The sequence below is a fragment of the Opisthocomus hoazin genome, chromosome 8, assembly GCF_030867145.1.
Source record: "Opisthocomus hoazin isolate bOpiHoa1 chromosome 8, bOpiHoa1.hap1, whole genome shotgun sequence".
Lineage (NCBI taxonomy): Eukaryota > Metazoa > Chordata > Aves > Opisthocomiformes > Opisthocomidae > Opisthocomus > Opisthocomus hoazin.
The window spans coordinates 29,237,335-29,256,215 of NC_134421.1; the positions used below are offsets into that span (position 1 = coordinate 29,237,335).

Sequence of the window (18,881 nt, forward strand, 5' to 3'; positions counted from 1 at the left end):
TTTGTGGAGCCTGCTTTTAAAGATAGTGGAGAAACAACTGTGACTGCATCGTAGAGGGGGTGCTTTCCCACCTGCTTTAAATCTTGGAACAGTTTTGTTGCAGCTCTGCTGGTCACCTCTGCAAAATGACAGGGTTTTTTCCCTGTGCAGGAGTAGCCGGTCCGTCTGTTGGGGGATAGAAGAAAGGATTTGCTTAAGTTTTTCAGAAGAAGTTCTCACTGTTCCTGCTTATGTAAACAGTGCTAACATTTAGCCGTGGTGATTCAGCTTCCTCGAGTTCTTCCGTCAAAGCCACTAATAACAAAGGTAAAAAATGCTGGTGACTGGAGTTACTTGCTTTACATTTGCTTTGATGGCAAGAGCAGCAGTTGGGATTTGTTAGAGAGGAATAGCAAGTAGCAGTGTGCTCAGCCTCAGCATAGATCTAAAGTAAGGCTGGAACAGTCCTAAAGGTGACTGCAGGTTCCTGCACAGAAGACAGAAGTAAGAAAAAACAAGCAAAAAACCCTCCCACACTGACAATTAATTGCTCGCACTTTAAAGGGAGAGCTGCTGCCACACGGGTGAAGTCATCGGCTATTCTTGCTTGTGTCAGCACCTCCCCATTTTGTGTTACTGATTAGATAGGAAAAGTATGTGGCCTTTAGAGAAAGGAGGAACTGTTCCTTTTTTCGTCTGAAAAACATCACCTGTTGGATGTCTAATGTTGCTGGTCAGGCCCAGGGGTAATTACAGCAGGGACAAAAGCCCCACATTCCAACGCTAATTATTTCACCCTTCCTACTTGGGTTCTGCACGTCTTCGTTGCAGACCTATTAGAGCTTAGCAGAAGTAGTTAGCCAAGACAGCACAATTCGTCCCCCAGTGTGGTCTTTTCCCTTTGTTTTATTACCTGCAGGAGGGCGCCCGTGGGGGTGGGCGGGTGAGCAGGCCCTGCTGATTCCCTCGGTACGGTCTTGCCGCGCTCCAGCTGTTCCCCTGTGCGCGCTCGCTGGGCTCGATGCCCCTCTGGGCAAACCAGCGCGGGGAGGCGCCGCTGCCGGGGTCCCGCCATGGCCGGCTGGCCGCGGCGCTGCCCCGCGCCCCCTCGTCCTCCCCAGAAACAGAAAACTCGGGCAGCTCGACAGCCCTGGTGCCCTTGTTTGTGCCTACATTACACACTCCTCTGCGAGCGAGACCTCTCCGCTTCAGAAAGGAGAGACCTGGTCCGAGGGAGCTGCCGCGGGGCAGCTGGAACAGAGCTGCTCTGCGAGGGGGCACCTGGACCCGCACCCGAGCCTGAGGAGAGCGCGGGCCGTCGTTCCACCGGCTGGTGAGCGGACACACGAAATGCTCACCTGGCTACGCACTCCAGCCTGCCCAGAGAGAGGATTTAATGAAAAAGTGAGTTTGGTTAAAAACAAAACCCCACCTCCCCGCCAGCGGCTGGTGGCACGGGCGCGACTCCCGAAGGCAGCACCTACCCCGGGCTCCGGCCTCCCCTGGCCGCGGGAAGGGCCTTTCCCGCCCGCTCAGCCCGGGCGAGGCGCCGGTGCTGCGGGCGAGCGCGAGGGCTCCGGCCACGGGCTGTGCCGACGCCTCCCGGGCGCGGTGCCGGGGCGGGGGGGGGGGTAACGCCGCTGGGGACTGCAGCGCCGGGGCCGCGTCGCCAGCTCCTGCCCGCAGCCAGGACCCCGCGCGCGCTGTGCGGGCCCGGGACGCGGCGCCGGGAGGTGGCACCAGGCGGCTGCGCGTCCCCGCCGGAGCTCCCGGGGCGGGCACGGCGCCGGGGCCCGGCCGCTACCCGCCAGCTCCCCGCTTTTCCTTTTCTCCCCCCCGACAGCAGCTGAGAGGAACGGCTCCGGCAACGGTGACTCGAGGAGACGCCGAGCCTGCTGCCCGCAAATTCCGTGCTCAGCTTTGGGCCCCTCACCACAAGCAGGACATGGAGGTGCTGGAGCGTGTCCAGAGAAGGTCACCGGGGCTGGCGAGTGGTCTGGAGAACAAGTCTTGTGAGGAGCGGCTGAGGGAGCTGGGGCTGTTTAGTCTGCAGGAGGCTGAGGGGGGACCTTATTGCTCTGTACAACTACCTGAAAGGAGGTTGTGGTGAGGCAGGTGTTGGTCTCTTCTCCTAAGTAACTAGTGATAGGATGAGAGGCAATGGCCTCAAGTTGCGTCAGGGGAGGTTTAGATTGGATATTAGGAAAAATTTCTTTGCTGAAAGAGTGATCAGGCATTGGAACAGGCTGCCCAGGGAACTGGTGGAGTCCCCATCCCTGGAGGTGTTCAAAAAACGTGTAGATGTGGCACTTCAGGACATGGTTTAGCAGGCATAGTGGTGTTGGGCTGACGGTTGGACTTGATGGTCTGAGAGGTCTTTTCCAACCTGAATGATGCTATGATTCTACCCTGGACAGGGCAGATCGAGTACCCGGCCTGGCTGGGGCGCTGGGATCTGTCCCGTCGGGAGGCACAGGCTGCCACCCACACAGGGCTGGCCGTGGGTCTGGGGGAACGGATCCGTGGGCAAGCGCGGGCAGGGACCCACTCCACACTGAGCGCTCCCATGCTGCATGAAGAGATGTACAGACCAGGAGCAGACACTTAGCAAGCACCAGAGGATGGCTCTGCTGAAGCTGAGAGAGGGGGAAAAGCCAAAAAACCATCCTCCATATCAAAAGTTGTCAACCCAGCAGTTCACAGCAGCACTGAACTTGGCCGAAATGACAAAACGCTGGTTAACTCCTGCTTGCTCAATACGATCACTTCATAAGCGCATTGCTTCGCTTTGTAACCAGAGCCCTCCGTACTCTGTGAGGTCCTCGCAGTCCTCCCTCTGCCCCCTCCGGTCTCTCCTCGCTGTTCCCTGCCTGGCAAGCATGGGCAGCACACCACGCGCTCTCACATCCTTCTGCAGCCTCCTCGACCTGCTGTCCTCAGCCCTACATGGACAGAGTTCTGCTGTGTTTCCACGCCACCATACATAATTATTTTCAGGGCAAGAGAGGGCTTTGTGGTCTAATTACGTGCCCTGTTATTCAGGGTGACAGCCACAATAACCGAAAGACCCCAGCAGCTACTTCCCCCGGGACCTTGAGCACTCTGAATTTCCCCGTGTCTGGGGAGTGGCACTCAGAATTGCTACACCCAGACACTGAGTGCAAGAATCCCCTTCATATTTTACTAACAAGTCACTACAAGCTTACGGACATGCCACGGCTCCTAGAGAGAACAGGTTCTCCTCTGTCTCCTGCTCATCTCAGCCGTCAGTCTTCTCAGTCGCTCCTGTGCGCAACCCAGACCACCAAGATCCTCCTTGGACATGCCCTTCCCTGCACTTCTCCTTCAGATCTTCCGGTACTTGCTGCCCGTTTCTGTCCCCTTAGACCACCTCCCGTCCTTCTGCTTGCTTCTAGCATTTTCTACTCGTTTGCTGCTCCTCTCTCCTGTTTCACCCCCTTTCAGCCCTGATCACTGGTCCCTTCTTCCCGAGCTAACTGCTCTACAGTTGTATCTTCTATTGACTTCTCTGCTGTCCACAATTCCTCTCTCCACAACTTGGCAGCCTCGACACTTTGCGTGCTCTCCCTCCGCCTCTGTTACTCACTGCCCACTCCCTCCTTCCTCGCACCGTCTTATCCTGAGCTCCCCAGAAGCACACATCCCAAACGGTTTCCAAGACCCCAGTAATCTTTTCCTGACAGCTGGATCTTTTTCCCACTGATAATCTGATCTTTACTCAGTAGGAATGCCTCTACCCTGCCATTCAGTTCCCACCTGCTCCCACTTCTCCCTAATACAAGGGGGTGGTTTCACCATAAACTAAGTACACGCTACAAGCCACCCATTCCCACCTAACCCAGTTATTCCTCTCCTCAGGAATCGGCACTGTTTTCCATAGGCCTCTTTCCTACTTTTCTCCTTCTCCCTGAAGTGTCAGGGTAAAAGCAGCAACAGGCCTTACACTCCTTCCCTTGTTTTCAACCCGTCAGGGTGTTTGCAGGCAAACAGCCCTTCACTAGTTCTTCATCGGTTTCCTCCCGTCCCTTTCCGAGTGTCCCACAGTAAAGCAGATAGATAGATACAGAAAGCAAGGCCTGTTGGGTCCTAGTGCCTAATTTGGGAATAAATATTATAAACTGAGCGTTGGCTGCGGATGTGCTTGTACGCGAAGGATGAAGAACGCAGCTTGTCCTCTTTCAAGTAACTTTTAAACTTAAAACATCTTTTCAATATGCATTTAAAGCTTGTAATCTTAAATACCTTGGCAATTTTCACCTCGAAACAGCAAAGAATGTATGAGTAAAACACAAAATTCGCTTTTAAGCATCGTCCACGTTTGTTTACATAAAATCCTTACAACATAGGCACACAGACTTTGTTCCAATTGTTCACACAAAAATGCATTCCCAAGCTTTCATCCTAGATGTTTACAGCATGGCCACGTATCATTGAAATAAATTTCATAATATAAAGTATCAACCTAATTTGAACAACAGGAAGTATATTTTATTTTTTATGTTCTTTAAGCTGTTCTCTCCCTTTGTAGTCTGTCTGGTTTCATACACGCTGGCTCTGAACTCTTCTAAGTGCTCCCCTCTGCTTACACTCACTGATATGTCACAGCCATTGATTGATCACTGTTTGTGTTTGTTTTGGACACTTCCAGATGATTGCTACTAATAACCAGCACTGAATTCCTGAAATATCTGCCGGATTCCTTCTACAAGGCAACTTCGTTATGGTCCGTCATATGGGACGCAGTAGGCCCTACGAATACTGTGGTGCAGGAGAAAAACAATCGCCGAATGAAGGGACAGCTCAAACAAAGCATTGTAAAAAGCCATCACACTAAATTCCGCATGCATCATCTGCTGCATTTCAGTGAAGGCCAAGTTTCTTAGTCAGCTCGCTGAGGAGATCCCTCAGCCCTCACTAAGCTTCTTTGGGGATGTAGTTCTGTGCCCGCTGCACTTCCCTACTCCGTGCAGCTCATCGCCCGCAGGAGGTTAGAGCAAAAGCATGCAGCTACAACAGTTTAACCCAGAGGTACGCAGGGAGAATTCAGAGACCTGATAAATTTTTACTGACTTTGTACTGGTCCTTCAAAAAAAAAAAAAAAATTCTTAAGAGACAGAGGGCTGTTACTTTAAAAAAAAAAAAAAAAAGCCCTGAAGGGTTATGAATTGTAACCAGTACCAACAAGACACTGACAGTGAGCCAGTAACCACTGGATTGGGTTTCTAGGTTTCTAGTTATTAATTTGCATGTTTACTTTTGGAGAGACAGAAAGACAGGAACTGAATTGTCTCTGGACAAGTGGACCAAAACGTGTTTAACAGTGTTTTAAACTGTAATGAGAGTTAGCTGTATGGAGGTGAGTATGGTCAGAGGATGCTGTCTTTAAGAAGAATGAATAGGCTCTGTAGGTTCTGGAAACGTATCATAAATATAAAAAACAACAAAGGTAGTGTTACTCAGATAAATCAAGTTTACCTTAGGGGTGGCTTAAACCTATGATGTCATTTCTGTCCTGTGGATAGGTACAGTCAGCTCTTCATCACCCAGGTGACAGCCAGCACCTTAGGTGGCACACCAGCCCCACAACCTGGCGGCTCCCCTGCTAGCCGAGATGGTGGCAGCCCAGCTGCCCACATAGGGTATCCCCGAGAACTCCGGACTCTGGAGGACAACGTGCCACAAAGACACGGCACAGAAAACACCCAAGGCTAGCTTATGGCTGGAAGCCTATGCGAGCTCGCTCTCGTGGAGGAATACAAGGCTACCAGAAGCACCTCTCCCCGAAAGCAGCTCATTCCCAAAAGGGCAAGCGTGCAGGCTGGACTAATGAGCCAGCGTATGGACAAATCCAATTGCCCTGCGTTATGCTCCCCAGTATTCGTACTGTGCGGCAGCACGGGCATCCCGCAGGAGCATTTTCGTTTGGCAGACTCAACGCTGCTCAAGTATGTCTCGGTAGCTTGCTACCTTAGAAAATTTTCCGCAGCGGCAGTCACTTTACATTTATCTGCACTGAATTCCACCTGCTACTTTATCACTGCCACTCAGTTTGGCAACTTGTTACTTTTCACTTTCTCAGTTTGCTCTGTTTCTTTGCAATGCTTTGATTTCGATGGATCCTCCGTAAGGAAGAGCTCCACTGCAAGATGCTCCCTGGGTTCCATCACAGTGAACACAGAGTCGAGGGCCAGAACAGAAAACCGTCTCCTCCAAGCAATTCTTTTCTGTGGTGATCATACCCTCGGGGCATTTGCTTGTACGCCTTCTGCAAACTGGTCCTCAAGCACATTGACAGCCTGCCTCAGAGCATCCACCCTTTCCTCCCTCCTCTCCCAAGCCCTGTGAGGCTTGTCAGCGTCAGTTTTTCCCTACCTTCTCACACCTCACTGCATAACTTTTTGACTCTGTGTCTGGTTTGCAGCCCTGCTCCTCAACAGGTTGCTCTAGGGCATATTTACCTGGTTCCCTGTTCAAATCCGGCCCTAGAGAGCACCTATTTGGGCAGAAAAAAAGAGGGAGCACGGTTGCTCAGTAAACTGTTTCCAGGCTAGGCTGACTGAACTTCATCACAAATAGCAAGGAGTCGTCAGAGAAGTGGAGTCGTCGGTCTGAACCCTCACACGGTGCAGCACTGGAGAGGCAGCAACAGACCGTCTGACAGAGCGAGACTGTGAGCTGTGGTAGAAACCGCACTGGAACAGGCTGCCCAGGGAGGTTGTGGAGTCTCCTTCTCTGGAGATATTCAAGACCCGCCTGGACAAGGTCCTGCGCAGCCTGCTGTAGGTGACCCTGCTTCAGCAGGAGGGTTGGACTGGGTGATGCACAGAGGTCCCTTCCAACTCCCACCATTCTGTGATTCTGTGATTCTGTTCTCACCGCGCCTTCGAAGTCATCTGCATGGACACGGAATCCACTCCCATCCCCGCTGCCATTCTTACCCAGCACATGCCAGCTGGAGATCTGTGTTCATTTCTCACACTGTAAGACAAAATACTTGAAAAATCAAGCAAACTTCATTCCATAAGTTTGTTTTTTCCCTTTGCACGCTGCACTCCTCCATCAGCTAGATGAACGAACTTCGCTGCAAGGAACAATACTACTTTGTCTGTCGAACCAAACTAGCTCAAAGAAACTATGGACTGAATTTTGGTCAAATGATAGCAGAGTTCAAGAATGGTAAAAGACATACAGAAACCAGATTAGAAGATGGACTCTCGGATTGATCTTGAAAGCTAACACCTCCCAGTAAATCCAGCTGTTTCACAAAGCTGTTGTACTTACATGCAAGATTTCCAATCAGGCCCTAGCACTTAAAAAAAAAGTTGTAACCGTCCAATTCAGTAGCACAGCAAACAATAGGATAAAACTGATATTTCAGTGAAAGTGGGATTGTCAGATTTGTATGAATTTGCATGCACAAGTCGTAAGAAAGTAATCCAGTTAAACCACTGACTATGGGGGCTAGAACATAATTAACTGTTAGAACCCTACACAGGAATACCTTGCCAGAAGGTTAGCGCTGTGACACCAAGCTCCCCTGAGGGGGAAAAAAAGAATAACTTAATTAATTTCTGGAAGAAAAGTTGAGGAAATAAAAATCCATGATGATAGGCTAGGCCTCTGGGATTTAGATAGCGCACATAGCTCAGAAGTAGCAGAAAGTGGTTTAAAGTGGCGGGGGACAGCAGTTTATCCACATTTAGACAAAAATGCCAAAACAACCAAGACCAAGCGGTAACAGAATTTGGTAGGTAAGAAGAGATACAGCAAAGATTAACAGAGAATTTGAAAAGCAAATAGCACAGATGTAAACAAAAATAAAAACTCCATCTACACACTCTAATAAAAGGAAGTCGGTCAGAGAAGAAATATGCAATCACTTCACAGCCCAGCAACGAGACTGCCAGCACCTCCACGTCCCCCTTCACACCTTCACGCCTGCACTGGCATCTGCCACAAATGAATCTTCGGAAGTCAATGGGCAAGACTACGGAGCACCACCCAATTTCTTCAACTCTTTTGATCGTCTCTGACAGAGATATCAAATGTTCTGTTAGCGATGTAACTGGGAATAACAAAAGAGTGCAAGGAGGAAGACACTTGCAAAGTGTGTTTTGCTAGGCTCTGTCTCATCCTAGGCCGGTGGTCTAAGGCAGCGTGAGTGGTAGGAGGGAGAGGAGAGGAGAGGAGAGGAGAGGAGAGGAGAGGAGAGGAGAGGAGAGGACAGGACAGGACAGGACAGGACAGGACAGGACAGGACAGGACAGGACAGGAGAGGGGAGAGGAGAGGGGAGGAGAGCAGAGCAGAGCAGAGCAGAGCAGAGCAGAGGAGGACAGCAGAGCGTTGGACAGCAGAGCGTTGGCTTGGAAAGCATTAGTAAGAAAAGGTTAAAAGGAAGAGTCAAGAGGGATAGTAGCGCTATGTTTGAGGATTATTTTACTTTTAGGGGGAGATTTGACATTAGAAATGTCATGGAGCCATAAGTGGGGATTTTACAGGAAGGTTAGAGGGAAGTTACGGGAAGAGATTTAATCTGAAAGGTTTAAGGAGAGGTTTTTGAAATTTTATGGATAAAAAGAGGAACAGGTATTTTACAAAAAGATGGCAGTAAGATTTTACTGAGTCACAGCAATTTTAAGCAACAGCATTTATGGAAGGATAATGCAGGGATAAGTAGGTAGATCGGTTAGTTGGGGTACTGTGATGGGCATGAGGATTATCCAGCAGGTGAAATTTAAAGCAGCAGAGAGGGAAGATTTAATGGGACAGCACCAGAGCGAGCTTCAGAAGCCTGGTTTAATAAAGCACGAGCGATAAGCAGACAGAAGTAGGTGACTGAAAAAGTTTGTACTAGGAGAAGAACCATGAAGAACACCGACTCAACGGACGTCAGGGTGGATCAGCTACGGGAAGCAGCAGAGAGGTGCACGAAGTGGAAGAGTTTTGGGGAAGTCCAGGTAAGGAAGGCAGAGGCGGGGGGAAGTCCGGAGCGGAAGGGAGGGCAGGCGCTTTCCAGAGACAAGCAGGCAAACACAGAAACCTCCGCAGAGGCTTTGGGGAGAGCTTCCAGAGATGCTGAAGAGTGTGAGAGGGAGGGAATGCTTCAGTGGAGAGGACACCGGCACCGGTGGGTATAACAAATGTTTGCTAAGCTTGGAGCCCGACGGTAATGAGCAAACAGACATTGGGCAGGAATTAGGATGTTGTCCTTAATTTCCTCAGCCAATAATATGTTATTGTGTTCATTATTTTATTTTCCAGCCCTTGAAAACTACCACTTCACAAAAGATTATAGTTCACACAAACTTGTACACAGAACCTTAATAAGGTTGGATAATTTGAATCTGTAGAAGAAATTACAAAAATCTTAAACAGCTTGCAACCCTTTACAAAGGAACCAGCTTTAAAGTGCCCAACCCCAAAAAGCACTTAATTTCCTCCAGATTTTAAGAACAAATGACAGGACTTATTCTAAATTGAAAAATGAAGTATTTGTTTTTTGCCTGGCAAAGGAAATCAAGATCATCCTACCCAATCCTGGTGGTAATTTTACCTCTAGGGGCGAGTCTCATTCCACAAGAACGAACATATAAAAACCAGTATCTTAAGGCTTAGGGACCCTTGTCATTATGCCACCTTAAAACATAGCTAGTAGAATGAATTGTATTCCTAGGCCTTAAGAATATCCTGAAGATTTTTTTGGTAAGAAAAGAGGAAAGTGCTGTTCTAAAAATGTTTGCAAGCTGTTTAAGCTGTTCTCCGTTGCGGCAGAGGAAAACATGCAGTGTGATACTTAAACTATTTGGGACTTTATCCCTGAAAGCTCTCCAGCACAGACAACCTTATTGAGATGCAAACATCTGACAGTCAGCATTTTTGTATTGGGCACTTAAGCCCAACCTCACTCACCACAACATAACTTCTGTTAATATATAACAGACTGTAAGGAACACAAAGGCTTTTTGGCACTAAAAAATAAAAAACCAAAAAACACCCAATGTTTTTTATAGAAGATTAGAGAAAAAAAAAATCCCAACAGCAATGGCAGATGCAGCTAAAGCCTGGCAGCGGCACCTCCTACACATCGGAAAGGAGGGCAGACAGGATGTGAAGTGGGGCGAGCACGTCCAAGCCTTGCTAGCTTGTAAGGGCTGCCGCAGAGAGAGGGGCCCAGGCAGCAGCTGGGGAGACCCGGGGTAACAGAGAGCTGAGGGTATCCTAAGAACTAAAATACCTTGCTGTACTTCTCAACACACATGACACCCTACAAGTAACAACTTTCTAATCTGACTCTTTGTACTCATTTTTGGCCAGCTGTGCTGCTCACGGGGTGTAACAGCCATTGGGGGTGAAATATTGTCACAGTTATATGATCCTCTCAAGAAAAGCTCTTCATCGTAAAAAGGAAAAAAATGACAGAATGGGAAAGACAGACAAGACTGCACACAAAGGATCCTTTTTCTAAATTGTGTTTTCTAAAAATACAACCATGTAGTTTTCTAACTTAAAAACTCTACTTAAGATAAAAGTGCAGGTAAGCATGTTTTTTTTCAGGAGAGTGCTCAGTCAAAATTTCTGTTAGGTCAGCTTCTTGTGAAGCGGTTGATCTGCAAATAGAAACACGACCAACTTTACTGATTTTGTATCGCTGAGTATTAAAGAGTCAAGCTAGTACAGAACTGTGTTTTCATCATCTACTTTTCTGCCAGTTTCTGCCAGCTTTCCAGCCTAACACAGAACAACTAGCCTGGTCTGTCTGGGGATTTTCCCTTACCCTGAAAGAGAAGAGGTTTCGCCTGCAATGTGGGTCCTGATATCCTAATTTCCATATACACAAACATTTGAAGACCCCTTCAAAACCAACCGCCGCACCAAAAAGAACCCCTAAACCCAAAGCAGAGCAGAAATCAGATGTAAGTGGAAAGTCCAAGTAAATGAATGATCAGCAGAAGGGCGGAGGAGGTTGGTAGGGTGAGACAGTGCCCACCGCTGTGGAAGAGAGCGGGGTAGAAATATACCCAAGGCGAAAGCAGTTGCATGGACTAAGCCTGATTTTTATACTGTAGGGTGCAGAGAGCCTAGTGCCAGATATTTGGAGCCTAATTTTTTCCAGATATTTTTTAATCTATATCTCTAGCATCTGTATTTCTTTTTTCTGTACAAAGAAACCCAAAACTTTTGCGAAGGTTAGGTTCTTAAGCCCTAACCAATTTTATTAACCAGGTGGACAAATTCAGGACTGAGTCCGAACGCGAGAAAAAAAGGTTCTGAAAAGGTGAGGCCGTGGTCCCAGTGATGCCAGCCCAGGCTCAGGCCAGATGGATCTCCTCTGCCTCCGGCGAAAGCCTGCGTCCGGTCCCGAGCCCGCCGGGAAGGCAGCACCGACGCAGCCCTGTGTCTCCCTCGGCATGCTCTTCACACAGCAGGACTCAGCAAGCCGAGCGTCTGCCGAAAGTGGCGATTTCCCAAAAACACCACGATCCATTTTCAGGGTGCTGTCAAAGACACAGCGAATTCTGCAAAAAAAACCCCAAAAAGCTGAGTTTTCGGCGCAGGCTGAGCCATTCGGTCACCTCACGGGCACCGCGTGTGCCCACCCCGCTCCCCGCGGCAGCCGTGCGGCCCGGCCCTGGCGTGGCTGCCGGACCCCCCGGACCCTCCCTCCTGGGACCACCGCAAAGGCGCAGGCTCCCTCCCAGCCTCCCGCCGGCGGGCTCCGCCGAGCCGCCCCGGCCCGTCCGCCCGCCCGGGAGGCGGACCGCAGGGAGTTACTGCCCCGCGGGAGCAGTTAGCTCCGGGCTCTTCCCACCCTGCACCGGCCCCGCTAAACGACGCAGCCGGAGCGGCGGCGGGCACCGCGTCTTCCTGCCCCCCGCGCGGCGCTTCCCTCATGGCAGCCGGAGCCCACGGCTCCGCGCCCTGCCGCCGGTGACAGCCGCACGGCCCGAGGGCCGACCCCCGACCCCCTCCCCGGGGCACCGGCGCCGCGGTGAGGCGGCTCCGCACCGGGCGCGGCGGGCTCCGCGGCAGGTGCGGGGCGGGTTTGGCCGGGACACCGGACCGCCTCCTCCGGCCCCTCGTGGCTGGGCTCTGGCGGCCTCCGCCCGCCGCCCGTTAAAGCCGCCGGGGAAGCGGGAACGCGGCCTGAGGCGGGCGCGCGGGCGGCGTCCCGCTCCGCTCCGCTCCCCGCGCTGCCGCTCGTCGAGAGCGCCGGGGTCCGCGCGCCCTCCGGCGCCGGCGCCGCCCGGGGCAGGTGGCGGGGCGGCGGCGGCGGCGGGGCCCCGCGGCGGGCTGGCAGCCGGCGCGGTCAGGTGGCGGCGCGCAGCGCACCGGGCCGGGCGGGGCCTCCCCGCCCTCGCCCCATTGTCGAGGCCATCTCGGCAGTTTCCGCCCTGCCTTCGGCTCCGTCCGCGCCGCGATGGGGAAAGGGGAGGGGAGGGAGGGGGAGCTCGGGAAGCCTCGGGGCCGCGCCGCGCTTTCCGGAAGGGCGGGAGGCGGTGCGCTCACCTGGAGCCGCCGGGCGGGAGGTGAGCGCCGGCCGCCTCGCCCCGCCCGGCGCGGGAGCGCGGTGCCCCGGCAGGCAAGCGGGCGTCGGGAGGGTGGCACGCGCCCCGGCCCCGGGGGCGAGGGACGGCGCTGGCGGGGGGGGCGGACGCCGTCGGGCGTCTCTAGGGCGAGGGGAGCCCCGGGCGGCGCGGGGCGCTGCGGCGGGAGCCCGGCGGGCGGTGATGGAGACCTGTCCCCGGCGGGGGGTGGGGAGGGGGCTGGGGAGCGAGGACGGGCAGCGCTGCGGGACGGCTCACGTCTCCCCTTTTGTTTCTCTCTAGGGTGTTTGTGCTTCTCCGAGCCTCTCTCCCCGCCCCCGCCTCCCCTCCCGCCCGCCCCGCCGGGACCTCTCCTCTCCGGGCGGCGGCGGAGGTGCTGGCGGGGCGCTCGCGCCGTCCGGCCCGCCGGGAACATGGCGACCGGCGGCTACCGCGGCGCCGGGGGCAGCACCACGGACTTTCTGGAGGAGTGGAAGGCCAAGCGGGAGAAGATGCGGGCGAAGCAGGCGCCGCCTGCGCCGGTGGCGGCCGCCGGCGGTGAGGCCAGGCCCGCCTCCGCCGAGCTGAACAACAACCTGCCCGGCGGCGGCCCGGCCGCCCCGCCCGACCGCGCGGCGCCCCCCGCCGGCGGGGCCGCCAACTGCGTCGGCCTCGCCAGCGCCGCCCCGGGCCGCGCCGCGCCCGCCAAGGAGCCGCCGCCGGCCCTGGCCGGGGTCCGGGGGGCAGAGCCCGCTGCCAGGCCCCCTCCCGTCGCCGCCGCCGCACCGGGCTCCCCCGAGGGCGAGGAGAAGCTGGCCGCCAAGGGGAAGGGCTCGGGCCCCAGCGCCAGGAAGGGGAAGGGGCAGATCGAGAAGAGGAAGCTGAGGGAGAAGAGGAGGTCGACAGGTGTGGTGAACATCCCGGCCGCCGAGGTGAGCCGCTGCCCGGGGCGGGGGGGAGCTCGGTGCCGTGCTGCGGGGTGGCCCAGCCCGGCCTTCTGGCCTTGGGCTGCTCGCCCGGGCTGGCGGCGGTGGCGAGGCTTCCTGCCCACCCGGCGTGGGAAGGCGCGGAGGGAGCCCCGCACGCTGTCGGAGGGGTGCGCGGGGGTCCTTGCGGTGCGGCGTCCGAACGGACGAGGCGCCGGTTATTCTGAATAAATCAGACCGGTCGCGACCTGTGGCTTTTTTTTTTTTTTTTAACGTCCTCTTGGCAGACAGCAGGTTTTGTAGGGCTTTCGGAGGACCTGTGAACGTGCCTGTGAAGCGATGGTCAAAACAACAGTAGTGAAAAAAGCCTGATTTATCGGCTCTGAATGGATGTTCAGGTGTAAATATTATTCCGTTTGGAACCCAGAAGAATTTCCTGCTCTGGAAAAAATGTGGTGGTTTAAAGAGTGTCTTTTTGAAGGCAGAGGAAGATATTTTTATCAGCCAGCACCAGTGTCCTCTGTGGTTTGCTACCAGTATAAAAATCTGGCATTGATTTATAATACTCCTGGAGGAATTCAGAAGAATGATAACTAAGTCTTTAGCTTCTTTTGCAGTTAGTAGGAAAGGCCACAGGAAGCTTTGGACAAAGCTCGGTTTTAGTCTACAATTTTGCATTAATACTGATGACCACCATCACTCTAGAAAAAAAACCTTGTAGCTCTTTGTTTGGTTAACTTCATAGATTATTAAAATAACACTAGAAAGTAAGATCTCTGTTTCTAAAGCAGCAGGAGAATAAGAAATCATGTTCTCCATACCTGAAGTACTAATCCTTTTTTTGCAGCATCCTAGGCACTTTCACAGCAGACACTTTCATGTGAGAAGGCACTGGAAGGTGAAGAATGAGTTTAGGAACAGTAGAAATTTTTAAAATTGTGCTTTTTGAGGCCAGTTACTTGCACGGTCTTGGTTTGAGGCAAAGTGTTTTGGTGTAAGTCTTCAGTATTCTTGCTTTGGAAAGTGAGGAATACAAGTGAATTCTTTAATTCTCTGTCGTCAGAGAGTGCGAGCTTCCTGGACTGTGGTTGGTTTGTTTTAGGCGGAGCCCCCTAAATACCTGCCCCCTGTGTTCTATAGGAGCTCTGAAAACGTTGTATCTTTGTTTCCCTAAGTAAACTTAGTCGTAGCCCGGTTAATAATGGTTTTGCACACTGCAGCAAGCATTGTACATCATATTTTAGGGGCCTCTGCTGTGCACCCAGTCCCCAGTCATTGTGGTTTTTCGTTGGTTTGGGTTTGGATGGTGGGTTTCTTTTCGCTCTCTGAGACTAGTGTCCTAGTTCTTTTGAAGTAGTTTTCTGAACTTGTGTTCTTCAGTGTTTTTTGGGTGGTGTGGTTTGGGGTTTGTGGATTAGGTGTTGGTTGGGGTTTTTGTTTGTTTGTTTTGTTTAAATATTGCTCAAAACATGCTTTGCTTTGCAGGAAAACGCATTCCTTGCGCATCAGCCAGTAGCATCTTATGTGTGAATTTGCTCCTGTAGTTTCTGCTGCATTGCAAAGGGTGGTTTATTTATTAAGGTTAACATATTTAGGCACTGAGAAGCAGGCACTTGTCCCTTTCCATATTTCTGAGGGCCTAATAACTGCAAGTCACCACGTGTTGGCACTTCTTGGAAACTTCTTGTATCTTTATACCGATGACTTCTGTAACTAACGATTAAGCATTCCATCACGTTTTTGGGGTCAAATTTTAATAAACACAGATAACTGTTGTACAAGGGGAAAGTTGCTAGTAGTAGTAGTAATAGTTGCATTTTTGACTGGCATGTACTTATGCAAAGCTATCTCTTTTCAGTATTTCACATTTCTTAAATGTTTAGTCATTACCACATGCATTCCTAAGAATTATTTAGCTAGGGAACACTAGATCATTCCTGATGGTGGAGAGCTTCAAAAACTGTCCAGTGTCAAACATGAGTAACAGCTTACCAGTGAATGTTTTGCAGAGTATTTACTTGTGCTGTCTTTCATACATGTACTTATTCATGAGAAATACTTTGAAGCACTGATTCAACACAGTCAGTTGAAGTTCTTGGACAAAAGAAGGCTGTGATATAGATGATGACTTGTTGGGAGTAATCAAGCTCAGAGTCTACAGCACTCCTGTTTGTTCCTGTCTTTCTGGTTAGATGCTAGGTGTAGCTTTACTATGCTGTACAGAATGACTTGGTAGCAGTACACACTGAGTGTAGCCACGTAGCACTTGTAGCTCTGTGTGGTGTATGTTCTAAAATTACTTTTCAGGAGATGTTCTTTTAGAGCTTTACTGGGTGTTTTATTCTCTTACAGTCTTTCTCTAGAATGGAGTTGCTATTTTGTGCTGAACATCTCACTTTTATGATCAGCATGCCACTATGGTGGAGAACAGTCATAAGAGGAGCTTCTGATACTCTGAAATTAAAATGGCGAACTGTCTACAGAATGCACTCACAGAAGATAAATAGTGCGTAGCAGCTTCTCTGCCCAAGACGGAATACAAACAGTGTTTTACCCCAAAGAAGTAGGATCTAATTTAAGTTGCAGTGCAGCTGGAGAATGTAATGATATGAAGGATGTTGCAATAAGGAAAGTAAAAGTTTGTGTTGTCACAGTTATCTTGAAATAGGCATGAAACATGTTAGCAGATCGTTATTCATTAATGATTAATTTATCTTCTGTTCAATAGGAAGGTAACAGAGCTAGGTCTTAAACAGTTCTGTGTCCTAAATGTATTTTTTATTGGAGTCAATGGAGGACAGAAACCATGAGGGAAGCTGTGAGATGGTGACAGGTTGGGAGTAGTGGCAACGCTTTGTATTTAGAGGCCATTGTGATAGAAGTAAAAGCTGTTTCTTGTCTTCTCAGCACTAGCGCTTATCTAAGTAATGGTGGCTTTTGGTAATGGCTTCTAAAGTACTTGCAGCCTTTTTCCTTTTCAGTAGTTATAAAGCAGTTTCTTGGTAGCTTATTGAATCTTGGAAGTTGATTTCACTCTAAATATAAAGTGCAGTGGGATTTGGGTTTTGTTGCCTCATAACAGTTCTTCAGGTTGTGAAAGGTAACTTTAATTGTGTGTAATTAAAAAAGGAAACTCGCATGGTAATGATAAATATTGAGCTTTACAACCATTTTTAGCCATGTTAGAAACTCAGTTTGCAGTTACTTCATGCAGGTGTGAAGTTTATTTGTAGGATTTTTCTCATTTACAACTGTGCTAGTATCTATCCAAGAAACACATAGGGTTCCCATTCTGGTACACTGACAGTGCTTTGTGAGGACCTATATATAGGATGAGAGTTATGTTCTGCATTGTTGTAGTAATTCTTCTGTCCCGCTCCAAGCAAAACAAGCTGAACTGGTGAAAGTGCAGCTTTCCTTTTGTAACTGTTTACACTGGAGGATTCTGCTGGCATAGCTGTGTGGGTAAGTTTTTTCTGAACCTCAACCAGGAGTGTAATAACTATTTTTGTGGTTACCTTTTTAAAAGAGGTGTATATATATTCAAAATCTTGGTCTATCTTGGAAGGACAGTTAGATAGCCGGGTCTTATTTGATGTGCTTATAGGCAAAGTTTACATTTTCACCCAAGCAAGTGGAAGTCATCTAAATCCAGAAGTGCTCTTCTGTTACTAACAGGGTGGTGATTGATTTTAAAAAGGTGTAAAGAACTCAGATTTGTGTTTTGCACATGAACCTGCCAGGTTTGAGAGACAGCAGTCTCCTGACCCGTTTGTGGGAAAGACTGGGGATACTGATACAGTGAAAGGTAGAAGTGATTTGAATGTGGAGTCTGCGTAGGATGTTCAGCCAGTCTGTGTTCAGCTCCTGTCTTCTCATCAACAGCAAGAAGGGTATGACTTCTTGAACCCACGCTGTTGGCTTGCCGCCGGGAGTCTGCCTGCCTCTTCAGAAGGCACTGCCTGTGTGGTGCTTGGTCGGTGTGGTACCGAAGGACAGCGTTGTAAGTAAGCAGAGAGCGATGAGCCCTTTCTCTTGGGAAAGAGAGAGTTCCTGCTACTAGAGTAATCCAGCGTGCCGAGTTGTGTAGACTGACAGAAAGTTACTGCGTTCCAGTTGGAAAAAGTTAGGGAAACTTTAAATGCCAAATGTGTCAAGCATAGCAATTATTGGGTAAAGGAATTGAAATCCTTCTCAGAATGGCTGGAAACTAGAGAGGAGTGCAGTCCTGTACTAGTGGTTGGACTCTTAACCAGAAGCTGGCCTTCAGCAGTATCTTTCTTAATGATTCCCTACCTAAGGATTAAGTTAAGTAAAAGAGCAGTTGTTGCCATCTCTTAATGTTAATGAGGTAGTGTCTTTGCAATGTCTAACATCTCTGTGCATTTTCTCGTAAAACAACTTGCTTTTTGTGTATGTAGGGGGAAAAAAGTCTCAGTAAGTGTTTGTTCAAAATACTGGAAGAAACTCCTATTTCTGACCACTGATACCCACGCAGAGGTATTAGTGTTATGACAGAAGTCTGAAATACATATCACAGAATGGAATCACAGAATGGTAGGGGTTGGAAGGGACCTCTGTGGGTCATCTAGTCCAACCCTCCTGCCAAAGCAGGGTCACCTACAGTAGGCTGTAGAGGACCTTGTCCAGGCAGGTTTTGAATATCTCCAGAGAAGGAGACTCCACAACCTCCCTGGGCAGCCTGTTCCAGGGCTCCGTCACCCTCAGAGGGAAGAAATTCTTCCGCATGTTCAGACGGAACTTCCTGTGTTTCAGTTTGTGCCCATTGCCCCTTGTCCTGTCGCTGGGCACCACTGTAAAGAGTTTGGCCCCATCCTCCTGACACCCACCCTTGAGATATTTGTAAGTATATATTAGGTCCCCTTGCAGCCTTCTCTTCTTCAGGCTGAACAAGCCCAGCTGCCTCAGCCTCTCCTCGTAGGAGAGATGTTCCAGTCCCCTCATCATCCTTGTAGCCCTCCACTGGACTCTCTCCAGTAGCTCTTCATCTTTCTTGAAGTGGGGATCCCAGAACTGGAGACAGTACTCCAGATAGGGCCTCACTAGGGTAGTGTAGAGGGGGAGGAGAACCTCCCTTGACCTGCTGGCCACACTCCTCCTAATGCACCCCAGGATGCCATTGGCCTTCGTGGCAGCCAGGGCACACTGCTGGCTCATGGTTAACCTGTCGTCCACCAGGACACCCAGGTCCCTCTCCGCAGAGCTGCTCTCCAGCAGGTCCACCCCAAGCCTATACTGGTGCACAGGATCGTTCCTCCCCAGGTGCAGGACCCTGCACTTGCCCTTGTTGAATTTCACCAGCTTCCTCTCTGCCCAACTTTCCAGCCTATCCAGGTCACGCTGAATGGCAGCACAGCCTTCTGGTGTGTCTACCACACCTCCCAGTTTGGTGTCGTCAGCAAACTTGCT

The 18,881-nt window shown here is 50.6% G+C and overlaps 1 protein-coding gene and 1 long non-coding RNA gene across 3 annotated transcripts in view; one reads left to right on the forward strand and one right to left on the reverse strand.

Moving 5' to 3' along the window:
• Positions 1 to 11,188: 11,188 nt before the first annotated feature.
• LOC142362306 (uncharacterized) lies at positions 11,189 to 12,167 on the reverse strand. The gene is made up of 2 exons (XR_012764939.1): positions 12,008 to 12,167; positions 11,189 to 11,517 (listed from the first exon to the last, which is right to left on the reverse strand). It is a non-coding gene; the product is annotated as an uncharacterized LOC142362306 (long non-coding RNA).
• Positions 12,168 to 12,832: 665 nt separating this feature from the next.
• The window catches only part of PAWR (pro-apoptotic WT1 regulator), a 91,413-nt gene continuing 85,364 nt past the window's right edge, over positions 12,833 to 18,881 (forward strand). The window contains exon 1 of one of the 2 annotated variants that reach the window (XM_075429342.1): positions 12,833 to 13,457. In XM_075429342.1, coding sequence (XP_075285457.1) covers positions 12,960 to 13,457 — 498 coding nt within the window. In that variant the 5' untranslated portion in view covers positions 12,833 to 12,959. The remainder of the gene's footprint in view (positions 13,458 to 18,881) is intronic. The other variant, XM_075429343.1, reaches the window with a different exon arrangement.